This window comes from Telopea speciosissima, chromosome 11, assembly GCF_018873765.1.
Source record: "Telopea speciosissima isolate NSW1024214 ecotype Mountain lineage chromosome 11, Tspe_v1, whole genome shotgun sequence".
Lineage (NCBI taxonomy): Eukaryota > Viridiplantae > Streptophyta > Magnoliopsida > Proteales > Proteaceae > Telopea > Telopea speciosissima.
In genome coordinates this window covers 42,140,335-42,160,323 of record NC_057926.1, presented here as the reverse complement: position 1 = coordinate 42,160,323, position 19,989 = coordinate 42,140,335, and the positions used below count along the sequence as shown (strand labels likewise).

Genomic DNA, 19,989 nt, shown 5'->3' with positions numbered 1-19,989 from the left:
AGAAAGAATGCAGATTTAAAGGAGGACCAACAGAAAATTTTTAAACCTGTGAATATTTTAACAAAAATCTAAAGCAAACGAAGACATCAATGTATCTCAAATACAACTGGGACACATTTTTATGGTTTGGACATACCACTCCACGGATTCAACCAACTGGACAATAAAAATAAATTCATTGTCTGAAACAAATCTACTGTACACTGGTACAGATCTCTAAATACCAACCTTGATTAAAAAACAAACTTTGCAAACCAAAACATAGATGAGAAACAGAAAGGACAAACCAAAATAAAACCATAGCCCCTCAACAATAACAAGAAATCCTAGCAATAATCTCAATATTTAGTACACTTGTGCTGCACCATCTTTACTGAGAATTTACTGTAAATATAAAAGGAATATTATTGTGAAATATATATAACCAACCACTGACCTGCTAAACATAAGTGGAAGGAATTAGCATATATTGCTATTGTCCTTAAGAAATAGGCACCAAGATGCAAGATCAATTGTAGATACCAAATTAAAACCAGTTTAGAAAGAGATCTGGATAATAAAGATAAATGCAGTCTCCAACAGAACAGCCAGAGAATACAATCCCATAGTGACAATTCTCTAGTGAAGAACATTCACAGTAATAAGAAAGCAACAATATAACCTTTAAATGCCTCCTCTAAGGAAATGCTTCATCTCTTTCTGCCTCCACGTTCTCTTAAAGCAAGGGTAAGGGTTTCTCCAGCTCCAATGTTGTAATATGCAAGTGACAAATTATCCTTGAGAAAACCAGCTCTTCCACTTAGTTTCTGTTTGTTTGCAGGAAGTTGAATCTCTCCCGCAATTTTCTCCTTCAAACTGGCAACTGTCTCAGATAGAGACTGTATAGTGATTTCCAGGAGTTGCCCTTTGAGATTTCCTTCATCAATGTTTGGAACAGAAACGGTAATTCGAACAGGTCCCTGAAGAAAAAAAAGGGCCAATTAAATACAGAAATTCCAAGGAACTTCAAAACCGAAATAAGAACACAATCATAGAAGAAATGAAGCAAGCAACAAAGTAAAAAAGAATACTACACCAAACAAAAATGGTAAAATGAATAAAATGTATGAACAAGAACAGTACCGGATGTTGAGCCAAGAACTGTTCCTCTGGAATAAAGAGAGAATCATCGACTCTCTGCCTCTTTGGCTCTGGCTCATCAGGCGGCGGTGGGGGAGCATCCTCTGGTGGTGGTGGTGGAGGCATTCCTTGGGGCAAGGGTGGGGGTGGAACCATAGGCATAGCGGGAGGTGGGACAGGAAGATTAAAAGGTCGAGGAACGGCCAATGGAGTGAACTGTGACCCAGGTGGAGGTGGAACAGGGATATTAGGAGGATTAGAAATTGATGGAGGCATTGGGGGTGGTCGGTTCACCATAACAGGTTGTTGTCCTGACCCCATTGGCATAGGAGGAGGTGGCCTAACTGATGGAACCATTGGCATAGGAATGCCAGGATGTCTAGGAGGAGGCACAAGGAGTCCACTACTGGGAGTAGAATATTGAACAGAATTTGGAGGCATACGTAGAATATTCAGCGCTAGTCCAGGCGGTGGAGGAAGGGGCCGAACAGATGGTATACTGGGTTTAGGCGGAGGTGCAGCAGGACCCAGGAGGGCTCTTCCCTCATCATTAGCTGCATCAGTTTGAACATCTCCAGAAAGATTCTGAGCCATGGCCTGGTTTGCAGTTCGTCCAATACTTCCTGTGTGGCCATCCCATATGACTTGCTTTGGTTGCTCCTCTTTCTTTTTCTCAATCTCTGCCTTAACGGCATTGGAAACTTCTTCCTCAGTTGTTCCAAAGATATCAGGACGAGTCCGAGCAAGCCCTACAATGTTCCTTGAGATCTCATCATCTGCAGCTAGAGTTGTCTCCCGAATCTTGGCCATCATCCTCTCTTTCTGCTCCTTGTATTTGGGATCAATAAGTGAAATCCGCATGTGCTCTGCCATCTCATTAATAGGAATCAGTTCTCCTGTAATTGGGGAGACGACGAACTTTGTCGGGTCTCTTTCTGCTGGGATTCTATCCTCAGGTCTCTTCCAGTTCTTCACTATTCTCATTGGCGGTTCCGGTTCATCAGGAGCTGCCTTTGTCTCATTCTTCTTATCATCATTGTTCTCCTCAAGACTAGCAGCCCTCATTCCCTCCTCAACAAGATGAACCTCTTCTTCATCCATCTCCATATCATCCTTCCCGGGCTCCACAACTTCCACTTCTTGCTCCACAGCTGACGTCTTGCTCCTACTTATAACCTCCTCCAATGTCATCGGTGGGGGCAACTCCTCATCTTCATCATCCACAAACTCTATCATCTCAACCACAACAAAATCATGCCAATCAATCATTGCCATCTGCATCCTCTCCTGCTCAATCTCATCTTCAGCTTTCTGCCTTGCCTGCTCTTGTGACTTTTCCCACTCAAGCCGATGCAAGCACCGTTCAAGAACAGTAGTCATATCAGCCACACTATTCCTCAACTTTTCCGTCAGCCCTTTTGGAGGCATTAGTACCTTCGAATACGCATCAGCAAGTGCAGTAAAGAACATGAACATACTATGGGTTGGCTTGAGAAAATGAAACTGTGGGTTATTAATCTCTCTACTAGTCAATCCTGTCAGATATGATTTTCCATTCCGAGCTACAAACTGGGCAGTAAGCTTAATGATATCCAACTCCTCCCCTGTAATCCCTTCAGGTAGTCGAACCGTATACTGCTCTGCCTCTGGGGGCTCAAGTACCTTACGTACAGGTTTAAACTGAGCCAAAAGATCAGGCTTAGCTGCTGCTTCATTCCCATCAGCTTGTGGTGCAGCAGAAGGGGCCGTCTCAGGAGCAGCAGATGAATCGGAAGGCTTGGAAGTTTCGGATTGTTGAGAGGAGGATTGAAGCTGGGTCCGAAACTCAGACAAACGATGCTGGTAATAGGCATGGTAAGGATCAGTGCTATTCAAGAAATTAAACTTCGCGTTTCCCGCATTGTTCGCAATGATTCTCTTCTCGAAATCAGGCCCATTCTTGGCCACAAACTGTGAAGTTTTATCCACAATAGTTCGAATATCGGGAGGTGGGTGTATGATTCCAATGGTTCTTGTGTGGGTGGCCACAGGGGCAGGAGTTGAGTTCACCTTGCTCTGCTCCTCATCCTCAGGTTGCTCGGGCAGTTGGGCAGGGGGGAGGGGGCCGAGGTTCCCATCAGTGGGAGGTGCAGGGAGAGGCAAAATTGGTAAAGTGCCAAGCATCGTTGCTGTATAACAAACTTCTCACAGCTTCATAACCTAATCTCTTATGGTTATCACAACGGTGATTCTGCAAACAATCTGCAAATTACGAAAGTTCTGCGAGCATTAATTAAACATAAAGAACAAAGAAGAAAGAAAATTGGGGTTTGAGCAAATATTTCAATGGTTATCCGACAAAAAGGGCGGTTCTGCTATCAATCATAATGATCTGCAAATGAAAAAAAAAATGCGGCATAATTAGTTCTCTGAACTTAAAGAAAATCAGGGTTTGAGCAAATAAATGAATGGTTATCCGACAAAAATGGAGGTTCTGCAACCACTGAAAACGATCTGCAAATGACAAAATTTTGGGCTTAATTAGTTCCCATGAACCTAAAGAAAACACAGAAGAAAGAAAATTAGGGTTTTAACAAAGAGTTAAAATTCGAGGAAAGGACTACAATAAAAGTTGTTTATGAGAAAAATAAACGAAATATGGTTTCTAGAAATGCAAATATGGAAGACAAACTTATCCACATTAAGACCAAACGAAACAAAAAACATCGAGAGTTTGAGAAGAGATGGTGAAACAGTGAAGCATACCTACTTCTTCTTCGACAGAGATCTAACCGATCTCAGTTTTACTTTTCGACTCTGTTCCCCGAGAAACTAGGGTTTGGCAGTGGGGGTGGATGCAAGGGCTGGGGGTGTTTGCAGGTCGCAAGGGCGGTGCGCACTGGGTCACAGGGCTGGGTGAGGCGTGGAGAGTGAGGATTTACAAGGGTAGATGGAGAGAGGAACTTGTGAAGTTGCAGGGAAGGATTCTCAGGTTAGGGTTGCCGGGGTAGCTGATTTGCAGCGCTGTTGGGCGCACAAGGTGCAGAAGAAGGCTAAAGGGACAAAGAAAGGGTAGGGGTGTTTTATCCAGGGTTCCCAAATCAGGAATCGGTGGCGGAATAGGCCTGTGCCGATTCCCGAATCGGATTCAGATCTGATTGGAATCGGTTCGATTGACTCTAGAATCGGCATGGAAGGGCAGAAATCAGGAGAAGGGAGAATCTCAGGGTGAATATTCCAATTCAAATGGCAAAACTCGGATTCGCCACCAGCTGATTCTGATAAGAATCGATCAATTCCCAATCCGATTCATCGTTTTTTGAAACCCTGGTTTTATCGGGCTCAAAGGAATTGAAGGTTGGGTTTCTTTCCTCCATTTTAACCCGGAATTTCGATAATGTAGAAATCAAAACTGCATCATATAAGAATAAGCCAAAATTAAATTTGTTTTACATTTGATATAATTTTACCGATATTCAATTTTCGTTAACCGATTTATAATCGGTTGACATATAGTTTGTAATCTCGATTCACATTCATTTTTAACTTTTGTACCCTTTAATTTTATGTGGGAAAAAGCGGGGCATGCCATTAGGCTGCCTATCTATATATATATGGATGCTTAGGGCTGCAACAGGGTCGGGTTAGGCCGGGCTTTATAAAACCCTAGCCCAATCCTAAGTCTCCTTAGCTGGGCCCAGACCCGACCTGACCCTAACTCAGGGCCTTAAAAATCCAACCCTGACACGCCCTTAGGGCCTGAAAAATCCAACCCTGACCCGGCCTCAGGGTCAGGCTAGGCTGACTCTGATTGGCCCTGATCATGGAGAGGGGGAAGGAAATGCATGGGTTGGAATTGATCGGGGAGAAAATTATCAATTTTACTTAAAATAACACTATAATAAAATGTATTGTATCACTTATCTTCATATATAATATATTATATGATAAATTACATGTCCCGCCCTAGTTTTCAAACGAAACTCAAATCACCTCCTGATTTTAGAAAATACTCAATTTTTATTTTTTTATTTTTGGAAAAAGGAGCTGTGTATAAAGAATAAAGGAATAAGGTTACAATCTGAAATAAATCTTCCATGAGGTGTCATTCCTTACATGATTGGAGAGACCACTAGGGAGACTGGTAACACAGAAATCCACTTCCTAGCAAGAAGTTAGATAACTTGCAAGGCAGTCAGCACAGGAGTTAACTTCGCGGAACTGGTGCACAAAGACGCAACTTTGGAAGGACGCACGAAGCTCATGGATCTCAGTAACTACACCTAGAGCGAACCAAGGGACTTTAAATATCCCCCTAACAGACTGGATCGCCACGAGGGAGTCAGACCGGACCTGCACATACTCAAACCCAAGGGATATGGCTGTAGCTAAGCCACACTTGATGGCAACCAGCTCGAGCACAACATTATTGGTCTCCCTAGTGCCACTTGCAATCGCAAAGAGGACGTTGCCTGAGACATCCCTGCCAATGGTACCATATCCACCCCTATCGTCTTGGACCGAGCCGTCTTAGTTTATAGCAACCCACCCCTCCAGGGGCGCAACCCACTTCAGGGCTCTAGGGCAAACCGTAGCAAAGGGCACCTTGATTTTCCAATGGCTGAAGTACTCCCTAGTAGCAGCAGTGTCCTGCACCCGGATTTGAGTGTCGCAATATCTGGACTGGGTATCCATGATGATCTGGTGGAGGACTCTCTCAGCAGGGGTGGAAGTGTTGGAGAAGACCCTGGAGTTGCGCTCGATCCAAATCCTATAAATTGTTGAGATAAAGCTGAAGCGTTTGATGTGCGACGACAAGGTGTTTCCCTTGAAATGAGCAATGAGCCAATCAATCTCCATCTCCCAAGTGCCCAAAACATCCCGACCATAGCCGTTAATAGTCAAGATTCCTTTTCAGACCAAGGCTGAATAAGTACATTGGAAGAACAGGTGGTCCAGGGACTCAGGTGACCCCTGGCAGAGAGGGCAAGAGGTGTCCACCACAACACCCCAGCAAGCCATGCGAACGCGATTGGAGAGTCTACGGCGAAGGGCCAACCAAGTGATGAAAGAGAACCTGGGCTGAGCAGTCGGGAACCAAACCAAGCCGTGCCAAGGCACATGGTTGCTGCACCCCCATAAGGCCTCCCAAACCGATTTGAAAGTGAACTTTCCTGCTGCGGAGGGGGTCCACACCAACCGATCTATCAAGAAACGAGGGAACATTCTAGTCGCTGTAATCGCCTGCCACTATGACAAATTAATCCCTATATTATAGGGTAGGGGTGTTTTATCCAAATTAGGGAATCTTGGAGATGCCTAAATTCTAATATAAATGAATATGACATCATTCAATTATATGTAAAATTCAAATAAATTAAGTTTATGGATAATTCGTCCAGTAAGCTTGGCAAGTTGGTCAATAAATGATGATAGTAAATTTCTTATCTTTATTTTTAATTCAAGTGGGAGACTTTGGATTTTATTTTATTTTTTTAAATTTTTGTTAACGACTTTGGATCACTTTAAGTGAAAGGTGAATAAAAAACGAGTTTAAATAAGTAAACTCTTGTGTATCTGATCATCAATATAATATATCTCTCATTCATACAAACAAATGACCAATCGATAGTCTCATATGAAACCCTTGCCCAAAATTCCCATGGATGGCTTGACTCTCAATCCATGACAATCTTTTGAACAGCTTGAGATCAAGATCCCTCGAGTAACCGCTTCCATCATTCTCTTCTCCATGACTTCATCCTCCACATCCTCTTCCCCCCTCTCTTCCATCTCTTTGTGTCCATTTGAGTGGTCGTTGTTATAATTTGGCACTGGCTCCCTGCATGACGATGCTAGCTCGTGGATGATCTCGCTCTTACACCAGGTTACTTAACTAGGTTTGGAATTCCGTTTCTCCACCCCCCCCCACTGAACTCTGCCTCCATCACCCTCTCTACAACAACCGACATATTATTCACCCTATGACCATTTTTGCTACCTCTACACGGACCTACACTCTACTATACACTTCTGCCACAACCAAGTACAATCTAACCACTACCACAAAAAACCCTCCACGTAACCCTTTCCACCACCACTTCTCTAGTCTCATTCATTAATAATCCCCCTTACTAGGGGTGTCCAAAAAGCCCGCTCGGCCCGAACCCGCCTGAACCATCTCTGAGCCCAGTCTGGACCCGACCTTGATTTTTCAGTCCGAAGGGTGCGTTAGGGTTTAGAAATTGCTTGACCCTGGCAGGGTCGGGTCGGAATCCGGTTTAGGCCTCGAGTTGAGCTTGGCCCGGCCCAACCCGACCATGTATTGTTTATAAGCATATATATATATTTTTATATATACAATATATACTTATATAGATATGTATATTATACTTTCTCTTTATCCTAACACTAAAAAAATAAAAAATAATAAAAAAACACTCAAAACCCTAAGAACGACTCACATTTCACTCACCCCCATGTCTTTTCCTTCACGCAGTTTCTGCAAATCTTCTCCAAACGAAATAGGGTAAACCCGTTCTCTTTCTCTTCTCTTTCCCCCTTCTCTTTCCCTTCGGCCTTCCATCTTCCCATTGTGCGATTTCTGCAAATTATCCCCACATTGAAAAATAAAACGAAGAATCGTTGAACCTGAAGGAGTTTTGAAGTCTGAAGGAGTTGAACATCTGCAGATTTGATCAAGATCGAACCATGACACTGTGCATCATGTCCTTGAATTCATAGAAATCAATGCGGCCGTCCTGATTACGGTCAACGGAGAAGATCATCCGTTCAACTCGACCGATGTCTCCCCCTTCGGGCATCCCTAGCTTCCTCAGGACCACCTGCAACTCCATGGCCGAGATGAAGCCATCACTGTCCTCGTCAAACACCTTGAAGGCCTCCGTCAAATCCGACTCTTCCTGCGACGACGACGACTACGAAACAGGGCTACTGGAGCCATCGTCACCACCATATGTCTTGTCATCGTCAGCGTGTTCAAGAATATTTTGGTCCTCAACTCCTCGTCGTTGTTCCCAAAGAAGGTATCGTCGAACGACTGGTGCAAGGCTTCGAAGTCTTCAAAGCCGAGGCCAGTGTTGCCAGGCCTTATATAGGAGCGCACCATGGAATCAATCTCGGTGGGTTCGGCTTCCAAGCCAAGTAGTTCCAGGGCTAGGCTTAGCTCTTCCATTGAGATCATGCCGTCTCCGTTCTTGTTGAATATGTCGAAGATACGACGCAGGCGGATACAATTGAGGCTAGCTGAGTGGAGCCGGAATGATGACGACGGGCGGATCAGGCTCGCCGTTGTACTGCTTGCTGGTTTTGCCTTCGCCATCTCTCTCTCTCTCTCTCTCCTCCCCTTCGGCCTGTACTCGATTGTACCTCTTCCCTCCTTTGAATATGGTGTTGTGGTTTTAAATAAAGTCAAGGTCAGGGTTACTCAGGGCCAACCCCACCCTGCCCGACCCTATCAGGGTCGGGTCGGGTCGGGCCGGGCCGGGTTAGGAAAAACCCTAGTAGGGTCGGATCAGGGTTGAGGGTTTCTTGGCCCTGCCAGGGTTGGGTCAGGGTCAGGGTTTAGGCAGGCCCGACCCAACTTGACCCATTGACACCCCTACCCCTTACACACTCCTCTTGTCTCGGAAAAAATTTTGCTACTCCACTTGTAGCAGGAATGTTCCTACTACAAGGTTGGCAGCCAAGGAAATGGAATAATTCACTGCCCCTTTGGGTTCATAAAATACCCTCCTAGGTATTAGTATTTTCTAAAATACCCTTTAAGATCCCATTTCCTTGGCTGCCAGCCTTGTAGACTAGTAGCAGCAAAATTTCGTCGTCTTGTCTCGCCCCTCCTTGCTGCACTTCATTTATTTTCTCACCCTCTATGTATGTATCCTCTCCTCTTTTCTTCACTGGGAAGTTTTGGCTTTTGACCATGGCTAAACTCTTCCGGCGGGACCCAATAATTATTACCCTGTACAAAACTGATTCTTTCCCCACTAAAATCCTTTTTAAACCTACTTCCTTTCCTTTTCTGGGTCGTTTTCTCCAACTTTCACTCCACTCCCTCCCTCTCCATCTTCTTATCTTTTACATCTCTATTCGGGTACACTCCACCTTAAGCTGTTTACCTCGGTGGGGGACCATGCCACTTGCCCAACTGAATTCCCCTCTCATTGGCCCTCCAAGAAAAAAGACTGTTTCTCCTCCTCAACCTATTTTTCGAAAAGGTAAACACTCAGGCAACGACAAGATCACTACCACCAGCGAAGGCACCTCTTCACTATCTTCTACTACCACTCTCCCAAAACCCTACTTACAGACACTAAACCACACCTTGTATGGGTATGCTGTTGGATGTTCCAACTCTCTAGGAAACCTTGGCAACCACCTTCTCTCCTTGTGGGATAAATATCACATCCGCAGAACTCTCGTCCTCCCCAATCGGATCTTTGAAGTTTCATTTGCATCTGCTGCTGATTGCATTGCAGTCCTTGAAAACTCGCCATGGTGGTTCAACAACTTCATGCTGCATGTCTATTTGGATAAGCCCTCAAACAACAATACCCAATCAACCAAAACTTCCTTCCCACTTTGGATTCAACTACTGTCCTTGCCTGCTGACTGCTTTTCAAGGGAAACTATACACAAGGCTGCTTCTGCCATTGGTACTCCCATCGTGATCGACCTACAATGGGAAAAACTTGGTCTCCCACCCTTCTCTTCTCACATCAAAATTCTCTTCCCTGTGCAGCGACCCATCTCTCAGTTCACTACTGCTGTTGGGCCTAACGGCAGGTTATATAAAGTTTGGATCAAATATGAAAGCCACCTGTATTGTTTTCGTTGTGCCCATTTCACCCACAGCCTCCCTGACTGCTCGGGTAATGCAGCCGCCTATCACCACCCCAAAACTGTAGAAGATTTCAAGACCATGAAGCAATACTCGGACTGCCAGGATGCCAAAGTTGACAACATTACCACCACCCCACTCTACTTCTCTGAGGAGCTGGATGGATGTACTGGTAGCTAGTAGTGCATCACCCCCCCCACCCTTGGTGGTAGCAAATTCGACCGTTTCTGTTACACCTGATCTGGTACCGACACCACTTGAGATTTCTACATCTCTTAGTCTTGATATAAAGTCCCCACCCAACGAGGGCTCCCATGATATATTAGTGACGTCACATGATGATGTTGGAGATGCATGTAACTTGCTACAGCCCCACCACACTTCACCCTGTGACGACAATACTCTCCCCACTCTTGAAGAAGAAGGAGAAATCCCTGCATCTGATCTCATTAACCTGGAGGGACTTTGGTCTAAGGATATCTGCCATGAAATCTCACAATGCCTCGACCCACTGCCCAACCTCAACCACACCCATCTCAACCCTAACCTCAACTAAGTACCTCACCCTAGTCCCACCTTCTCCATGATGGGAGTTGAACTGTATGACACATCCACGTGGCAACCCTTTTCAACCCCAAACCCTGACCCCACTAGCTGGAATTTCCCTCCTGACTTCAATTTTATTCCTACTCCCCCAACTTTACCACCTCAAGATATACAATTAAATTACTCACCACCGACCACATCACACCAACCCATTAACTTCTACAACCCTAACCTACTCTATCCACCCCTGAATTCTATCTACCCCACATATCCCTACTACACCCCACCGCCTCCACACTTTGACCTATCTCCGCAATATTTTCCTTTTTCCACCCACCCATACCTAAGGGTGTCAATTGGGACGATTTTCGGTATTTGGGATGGGACGGTACTGGTATCGGTATCAAAAGTATCAATCCCAGTACCGTCCCATTTAGTTAATGAGACCAAATCTAGATCCCAGTCCCAATTATTGGCGAGATGGGACGGTATCGGTTCTTAAACGGTTCTAGGCACTGTAGAAAAAGGAAGAAGAAGTTTAATTGTTTCTAACGAGGCAGGTTTATTAGTGTTGTGAAATTTTATCACTATCATGAAATCTAAGTTGTCTACTATTTTTTATAAAACAATTTAAATTATGGAATCATAGTTTTACTTCTTCAAACTCCCTAAGATCACATGTAATAAGCTTCTCATTTTTTTAAATCTAGAGAAGTCCTATAGAATGGAAGAATCCCGTTGTGTTTCTTCTTTGATTTTTTCAAACAAAACTCTATTTATCATACATGTCACATGGTAGTATGGTATGAAGTGCAAAAAGGAAGAACCTGGTAGATGTAGTGTTGGTCGAGGGAGGAGGGAGGAGGGAGTAGCACTGTAGCAGATTCTGTGAGGAGAGACTTCAAGCTACGACTGTTAACCTGTTGTTCCTCTTCGTATTCAAAAGGTAATTAGTGAAACCCTAATTAGTTGTAATTCTTATACCCTAATTTTTTTTTTAAACAAAAGATCTTGTATACTCTTTCTTTTTAAATAGTACTAGTAGTTTCGGTACCATCCGGTACCTAATTGGTATTTCGGTACTGGTACCGTTGGGAATCCCATCTTAGAACCGTCCCGTCCCATTTATCATTCGGTACCAAAATCAGATACCAATACCATCCCATTTACTAATGGGACGGTCCGGTACCGGGTTTTAGCGAGACGGTATTGGGACGGTTCCTGGTTCCGATCCCAAATTGACACCCTTACCCATACCACAACTCCATAACCAAAATACCACCATCCCAACAACAAAACCGAAACCTGGCACTGAGCCTCATCCCAACACTCACCCTACCACCAAAGTCCTGAGAAAAAAGAATTTACCCAAACTGCGGGTACCCTCCCTAACCAAGAAACTCAAGCACCTCAATCGACTGAAGAAGTGGTGGGACTCTCTATCTCTCCAAGATTTGTGTCACATGGCAGGGAGGTCGAATCCTCGTGGGGAGTCTGAACCAGATCTTGCTCATAAAGATACTGTGGAGGGGCATGCTGATACCACCCCAACTAGGAAGGGAAAAAGAAAGAGGGACGAAATCCTTGATGATGACAAAAAATCTCCTAAACCCGACATCTAGCTTCCAACAACTATCGTCTAACCTCATCCACCTCTCTAAAATTCCTGGAATTTTGCCAACCAAGATGAGGAACCTGGTGTGCGAGTTGAGATCTGAAGTTGAACAACACAGATCTTCTCAGAAACGAAGAACCATACGCATTGGAGAAGATCTTGGACCAAGCATCAATCGCAGGGAGCCAGACAACACTGAAGAACCGGTAACTCTTTGCATTGACCATTACTCTTGGCTCGATTTCTTATCTGTCTTTTTTATTTTATTGTTAGCTTTCTGTTTCTATTCTTTCAAGTTCTACAGTAGATCTACTTGTTGTGTTTCATCTTTTTTAAATAATGAAAATTATTAGCTGGAATGTTAGAGGTCTGAGAAATAAAATCACTAGACGCTCCCTTGGTTGCCATGTTTTCAAGCACAATCCCGATTTTCTATTTCTATGTGAAACTAAAATGACCTCCCCTAATTTCAAATTCCTACCCGATGCTTGTAAATTTTACTCATCCATTGCCTTGGTCGAGGGGTCGTGTTCAAGGGGATTTAGTGGTGGACTATGGGTATTGGGGAAACCAAATCTTGTTACCCATAGTGTTGATGTTTTCGAACAATTTATTTGCATCACGATCTCTGATCATTATTCTGTTGCACCTTGGTGCCTTGTCTGCCTCTACTCTCCACCTAGACCTGCTGAGAGGTAGGGTTTTTGGGTCACCCTTCAATCTTGGCTTAATTCTCTAACTAAGCCGCTTCTCCTGATTGCATATTTTAATGAATTACTTGAACCCAGATATAAATTTGGGGGAAGAGATGTACCCATGAACCGTGCCTCTGCCTACATTCTTTCCAACATAATCAACGACTTTGAGGTTGAGGAATTATGCCCCTCTGGACCATGGTATACCTGGTCCAACAAGCAAAAACCACCAAAAACCATCCTCAAACATCTGGACAGTTGTATTACCTCTCTGTACTGGCTTACAACATTTCCTACTGCAACCCTTCACACCCTCCCATCTATAGGATTGGATCACAGACCCCTGCTTCTCAACACATCCCCACACAACAGAACTTACAGGAAATTATTTCACTATCAAGCTGCCTGGACCAAACACCCGGACTTCACCCAATTCTTCAATTCAAAATGGGACACCTCCTTGTATGATAATCTACCTACCAAACTCGCTGGGATTTCTAACCTCCTAAAGCAATGGAACACCCATACTTTCAATAGGATCCCGAACCTAAAACAACAACTTCTCCAATCCATTCAATCCCTCGAGTCTGTTACATCCTCCACCGAGTCGGCTGCACTCCGGGCTGAGGAAGAGGCTAAACTCATGACTCTACTTGAAGCCGAAAATTTTTTCTGGATGCAGAAGTCATGAGTCTCGTATGTGGCCGATGGAGATCGGAATACCAAATTTTACCATTCCACCACCATGGTAAACATTAGATCCAACAACTCAATGTTCATTGTGACGGACATCGGTGAGAAAATCACCGATCCCCCGGTGCTGGCACAAAAATTTTTAGATTATTTCCATCTAATCTACTCCTCCATCAACCCACTTGACCCTGACTTCATATCCTCCCTCTTCAACCCGTGCATCTCTCAAACTCAAGCTGACCTCCTTATCTCTAGTTCTCTACACCCTCTGATGATGAAATCCAGACTGCTGTTTTTAGCATCAGGGCCTACAAAGCCCCCAATATTGATGGTTTCCTTGCTTTTTTCTACCAATTTCACTGGGATATGGTTAAAAATGATGTAATCAAACTGGTTCATGATTTCTTTGAATCCCAATATCTCCCTCCTGGCATCAACCATACTCTGCTCACCCTCATCCCAAAAAAACCGAATACCTACTCTGTAGAAGACTTCAGGCCCATCAGCCTTTGTAACGTCTCCTACAGGATAATTGCAAAAATCCTTGCCTTCTGCCTCAGACCCCTTCTTGACTCTTTCATTTCACCCCAACAGTCTGCCTTTGTTAAAGGAAGGCAAATCAGTGATAACATTATCATAGCCGGCCCATGAAATTTTCTATGATTTGAAAAAGAAAAAGAAATGAGCAACTGGGTACATCGCCCTAAAACTTGATATGTCCAAGGCATATGACAGAATTGAATGGGGTCTTATCAGAGCTATTTTTTAATTTCTTGGATTTCCTGAGCGCTAGTGTGATCTCATCTGCAAGCTACTGGCTTGCACCTTCTCCATTAAAATCCAAGGGAGTTGCTTAAACAACTTTGACCCTTTTAGAGGACTTAGACAAGGATGCCCTCTTAGCCCTTACCTTTTCATCACTACTATGGAATGTCTTTCCAGACTGATTCAGACCTGCAGGGATCTTAAAATGTTCAAAGGAATTAAGATTGCCAGAGGTGCCCTCGAAATCACACATCTTTTCTTTGCTGATGACACCCTTTTTTTTGCCGATCCACAACTGAGATATCTCTACCCTCCAGTCCATCATTGCACTTTTTGAGGACCTATCCGGCTAACAAATTAATCTGGATAAGAGCAGTGTGTTCTTCAGCAGCAACGTACCTTTGACACAAAGGGAAGCCATTAAAAACCAGTTGGGAATAAGGGACATGGATTTAAATTCAAAAACTTGGGAACACCTCTTATCCCACCCATCTCCAAAATCTCGAGCCTCAAATGTATAATCTCTAGGGTACGCTTCAAACTGACATGCTAATAGAACAATACTCATTAAATCTGTACTCAACTCGGATCCCTCCTACCTGATGTTTTGCTTCCCATTCTCCTCCACCATTTGCAGCCAACTGGACTCCATAAATGCAAACTTTTGGAAGGGTAAAAACACTGGACAAAGGGGGAATGTCTTTAATCTCATGGAAATCCATTTGTTCACCGAAACAAGCTGGTGGACTGGGCCTTCGATCATCCAAAACCCATAATAAAGCCCTCTTAATGAAGTTGGGGTGGAAACTCATGACGGAATCAGAACCCCTTTGGATACAAACCTTGAAAATAAAGTACTTTCCAAACACACCCCTAATTACTTGCAAAAATATGAGAAAGAAAAATGCATCTTGGGTTTGGAAAGGCATCTGTTCCATCATCGATGAGCTTCGCCCTTTTTGTTGCTGAAAAATTGGGGACGGGAAAAATGCTCTCATTTGGGAATCCCCTTGGATTTCAACCTTACCTTGTCACTACATCCTTGAGTATATCACCCCCCATCCATCTTACAACAAAGTGGAAGACCTTATCATTAATCAAACCTGGAACCAACCCCTAATTCATTCTATCTTCCCAGCTCCAATTGCCCGTTTAATTATTAGCATTCCATTACCCTTTCAACCACATTCAGATTTTCTTATTACCACACACAATAAATCTGAAAAATTCTCAACAAAATTGGTAGCTCACTTCCTCAACCACCAACCCACTATTGATACTGAGATTTGGAAAGGTATCTGGAATCTCAAAACACACCCAAAGTTTCAACTCTTTGGTTGGCGGGTCCTTAAGAAAGGAATCCCCATAAAATTGAGAGTCCAAAGGTTTTGTAACACTGATCTCCGTTGTCCGCTATGTAAACAAATAGATGAAACGGATTGGCACTGGCTATTCTCTTGTGATTTCTCAAAACGAATTTGGGCCGTTGGTTCTCTAGGTCTAAGGACTGATCACCTCCAATCCACAGACCTAAAAGCTCTTTTACACTCGTTCCTTGTCAATAAAATGTATACCAAGGAACAGAAAATGTGCATCCTTAATGTGGTCTGCATCACAGGATACTTCCTATGGCAGGTAAGGAACCAAATACTCTTTCAAGGAATTTAAGTACATCCCCTAACCATTATCAACAACATCAAGAAATGGGAAAGGGACCTACACATTATTGAATGGCCTCAACCCCACGAATGTTACACTATTGAAATCGACAAAGATCCAATACCACAAAGTCTGGATTTTTATTGCAGCATAACATCTGAAGATGATTGCATCGTCATCACAGATGGCAGCCATGAGGAAATATCAGGTATCGGGGGCTGGGCAGCTGCAATTTTCTCTAACTATGAACTCATTTCCGCAACCATGGATTTGGATGCACATGATCAGCTCAGGAAGCAGAAGCAAGAGGAATCAAACAAGGAATCCAAAGTGCAATTTCACTGGGAAGAAGGAGAATAGAAGTTTGGACAGATTCACTCAACTTGATGCAGTGGCTATCAGACGTAGAGAACTATCCTTGGCCGTGCCAGCTTTTTACAGTTCTATTTAATATCAAAACTCTTCTTTTGAAATTTGAAAATATTTGTATCCTTAAAAAACCAAGGCATGCGATTTCTATTGCACACCATTTGGCACATATTGCACGGACTCACTGCCTACAAGACGATGTAACTGAAGACATCTCCATTTTCTATTAAGTATATTTTCTTTAACATCAAAAAAAAAAAAAAAAAATTTTGACCAATCGATTCGGAAGATTTACTTCCCCAATGGTTTAAAACTCGACACCTCTATACCTAAAAGTCACATTGTTTGTTTTTTTCTCCAACACACGTAAGTGACCATTCAAGAGAATACTTGGAAGGTGTACATTGGAGAAATTTGTGACTTTTGAGAACTATAAATGACTATTAAATCAGTTTAATTTTACTAGCTTTGGACTATTATTACATGAATTGTGTGTAAATGAAGCCATGGCTATTACACACTCCTATCATCAATAGATGTTCTCATTACCTAAAAAGAAGGTATGACCATATTGTCTTACATGCCAATAACAGGGTCTTCCTGGCTATGAGATGGGCAAAACCAATGGATTTCTTAGAGATAAAGACGAAGACACAGCTTACAAGACAAAAGGATACATTAAATATATCCTTGGGTGGAGAAGAAACCACTAGTGGAGGTGTGGCAGACAAAGGCCTATACATGCCCACTTTGATGTCTGACATCTTTCCTGGTCCTAGAGTTCTCAACTACATATGTCACTTCTACCAAACTAGTAAGTGCGTATGGCCTAGAGATTCTCTGGCCTTCCATTCCGACTCTGCTTTTGACATTGGGAACTTGACAATGTTTGCTCCATCCTCCGGCCCATGAAGATGGGGAAAGTTAAGGGTAAAAGATCCAACTGTTAGTTGCGCTTCCAACGTAGACTTTCATTGTCATGCGAAGTTACAAAAAGAGTAGAGTTGTAATCACTGGCCACAATGGGAGAGTAATGAGCATTATCAATATCCTCTTGATGAGCACTATAATAAACATTTGAGTAGCTTTAAAATCCATAACCGATGAAAGATAAGGAGAAGATGAAATTGAACCTTTTCATTCTAGAGTTGAGTTGCATGAAATGAGGACAAGAGTAAGAATTGATGGGCGTTGAATTGTGTAACCGCTTGGCAAGTAAATGGAATTAATGACCATTGAATTGATGGTCTGTTACTCGAAAAAGTCGGTTGGGTTGACTAAAATGAAACATGCTCTGCCCTGCCATGTGTCTTTCCAAATGGCTGAGGTTCATCTTCTCCGACCACGGTAATTATTTGTATTAATTACAAAAAATGAAAAGAGACAGATGAAGTTATGACTTTTTTCCTTTTCAAGGAAAATAGGATAAGAATGAAATTTATAATATTTGAAAATTATTTAAAGCAACAAATACTTAATATCTTTCCATCATAGGCAACAAATAATTATTACACACCTAATGAAGGATAGAGCTAGTGGTTTAGAATGAAAATCTTGTCTATTTAATTAGGGAAATGATGAGAATGAAGTAGAACAGTAGAAAAAAATTGCAATGCATCAAATTTCTATGATACTCGTTATTGTAGTTTTCCTAGCTTTGACAATGTCATCAATGGCTTCAAGCTTTTTGTTTTTGAAGACAGTAAATGTTTACATTGTCAATGATTTGGGACCAGGAAAGGTACTCACTGCCCATTGTCAATCCAAAGATGATGACTTAGGTGTGCATAGCCTCGAATTTGAGAATGTGTATACGTGGTCCTTCAAGAACGTAATTTATGGGGGAACACTATTCTATTGCGATTTCGCGTGGGAGAGATCGCCGGGCGCAAAAGTAACTGGTCATGTAGATGTATATGATTGGTTCAATGATATAAAACTTTGTGGTGTGGATTGTTGGCGGATGGTCCAACAAGATGGCATTTTTGCTTTGGACTCAGATACTGCAAGCGTTAGAAAAATGGGTTCATGGGCAAATTGAGAGAGATATTTTATGATTTAAATAAACTACTTGTTCAATGCTATGTTGTTTTCTTTGTGTTGAGATGAATAAAGCAATGTTTTTAAATTCACAATTTGCAGTTCTCCACATCGGACTACTCACATCCGATGTGAGATTATTGCTTTTGCCTCAACAATCTCCCCCTCTAAAGAAAGACAAATGTGGAATCCTCAGCCAAATAGGAATTCTCATGCCCCAGCTCTGATGCCACTTGTTGGGGACTTGTTTAGAACCCATTCTCAAAAGTTAGCTGTTAAGGAGAAGGTGCCCAAGTACCTATAGGTCTCTACATCAAGCTACTCACATCCGAAAATGTGAGATTATTACTTTTGTCTTATGCTGGACATCCCAACAAGGGTTTTATGAATTAGAAATCTGATTGGGGAATTGATTGATTAAGATCGGAATAAGCTGACATTGATCCCAATTTACACCAAACGTGGTATAATATTCATTTCTTTTGATGTCTAAAAAAATATTTCCATTCAAAGCGATTTTAAACAGCATTCGTGCACACCAAATTAATCTTGTTGCTACTATGTGGTCTTGGGTTCCTGGTTCACATCTTTCCTTCCCCTTAGAATATAATAGAGTAGGACCTATAAAAAAAACATAATAGGAAATGAGTACCTTCTTTAGGAATAGTCTTACTTTCTTAATATTTCAATGTTAGAAAATTATTTTAAGCACCAATAAATTGAGTGTTTTTTCATATATATTTTATATAAGAAAAGGGAAAAGGAACACTAACCGGTGCTGCAGTGCGGCATTTACCTGCTCCCAGACACAGCTGTGGGCAAAATGATCGGCGCACCCCTAGTCCTTTTGCTTATTCAAGGTGTGCACCGATCATTTCGTGTGCAGCTATGCCTGAGAGTAGGTACACGCTGAGGCGTAACACCGACAAGCGTTCTTTATCCCATAAGAATATAATTATTACAAAAAAATAAAATAAAATGAAAAGAGGAAAATGAGAGTATACATTCTTCCATTATCACATATCTAATGAGCTAGTTGCTCACATTCAAGGTCTTGGGTACTTTGGTCTTTAAGAGTAGAAGAAGTTTGATTTTTTTTTTCAAGACAAATAGAACAAGTTTGAAATTTATAATATCTGGAAATTATCTAAAGGGATTTTTTTATTATTGAAAACCTCTCAAGGTGTCGAACAAGTGTTATCTTACTTTTTGTCCTTTTCGTATGATACATAATTTTTTTTCAATAAGGGTAATAGTGTCATTTCCTATGTGTACTCGAAAATTGTGTATAACAATGACATAATGACGTGCCACTATCAAATTAATTTTGAAAATCCATTCATACTCTTATCTTAAAAACATTTTAGGAATAAGACAAGGGGTAATGAAAAAGGTGTCAAATTCTAAATATAACTATTAAGGTAGGGGTGTCAAATGTGAGACCGAACTGGGTAAACTTGACTGAACCGAACCGTTGTCTTATTGGATGGGTTTTGGATTGGGGTATTGCAACCCTGAAACCAAATCGAATCACACCAGATACCGAAAGACCCTGAAATCGGCTCAAAACCCAGACCATAACCGAAACCAAACTAATCTATCTCGATAAGAAGTCGATAACAACCCGAAACCCATTAAAACTTTTTCAG

General features: G+C 42.3%; 2 protein-coding genes and 1 pseudogene across 2 annotated transcripts; 1 reads left to right on the top strand and 2 right to left on the bottom strand.

The window, feature by feature from the left end:
* Positions 1-489: 489 nt before the first annotated feature.
* Positions 490-3,607, bottom strand: LOC122646893 (probable splicing factor 3A subunit 1). Its single transcript, XM_043840528.1, has 2 exons — positions 1,123-3,607; positions 490-959 (listed from the first exon to the last, which is right to left on the bottom strand). The coding sequence occupies exons 1-2, from the start codon at positions 3,280-3,282 to the stop codon at positions 690-692; spliced, it is 2,430 nt and encodes an 809-aa protein (XP_043696463.1). The 5' UTR covers positions 3,283-3,607; the 3' UTR covers positions 490-689.
* A 4,189-nt stretch (positions 3,608-7,796) lies between these two features.
* LOC122645124 lies at positions 7,797-8,440 on the bottom strand (annotated as a pseudogene).
* A 9,532-nt stretch (positions 8,441-17,972) lies between these two features.
* Positions 17,973-18,341, top strand: LOC122645123 (S-protein homolog 5-like). Its single transcript, XM_043838466.1, has one exon. It carries the CDS (start codon positions 17,973-17,975, stop codon positions 18,339-18,341), a length of 369 nt encoding a protein of 122 aa, XP_043694401.1.
* The last annotated feature ends 1,648 nt before the right edge of the window (positions 18,342-19,989 follow it).

Excerpts from the sequence above, each read along its gene's own strand:
- LOC122646893 (XM_043840528.1), bottom strand. The coding sequence starts at position 3,282 with ATGCTTGGCACTTTACCAATTTTGCCTCTCCCTGCACCTCCCACTGAT. Across the intron at positions 960-1,122 it reads AGTTCTTGGCTCAACATCCG|GGACCTGTTCGAATTACCGT; the intron begins GTACTGTTCTTG and ends TTTTTTCTTCAG.
- LOC122645123 (XM_043838466.1), top strand. The coding sequence starts at position 17,973 with ATGGCTTCAAGCTTTTTGTTTTTGAAGACAGTAAATGTTTACATTGTC.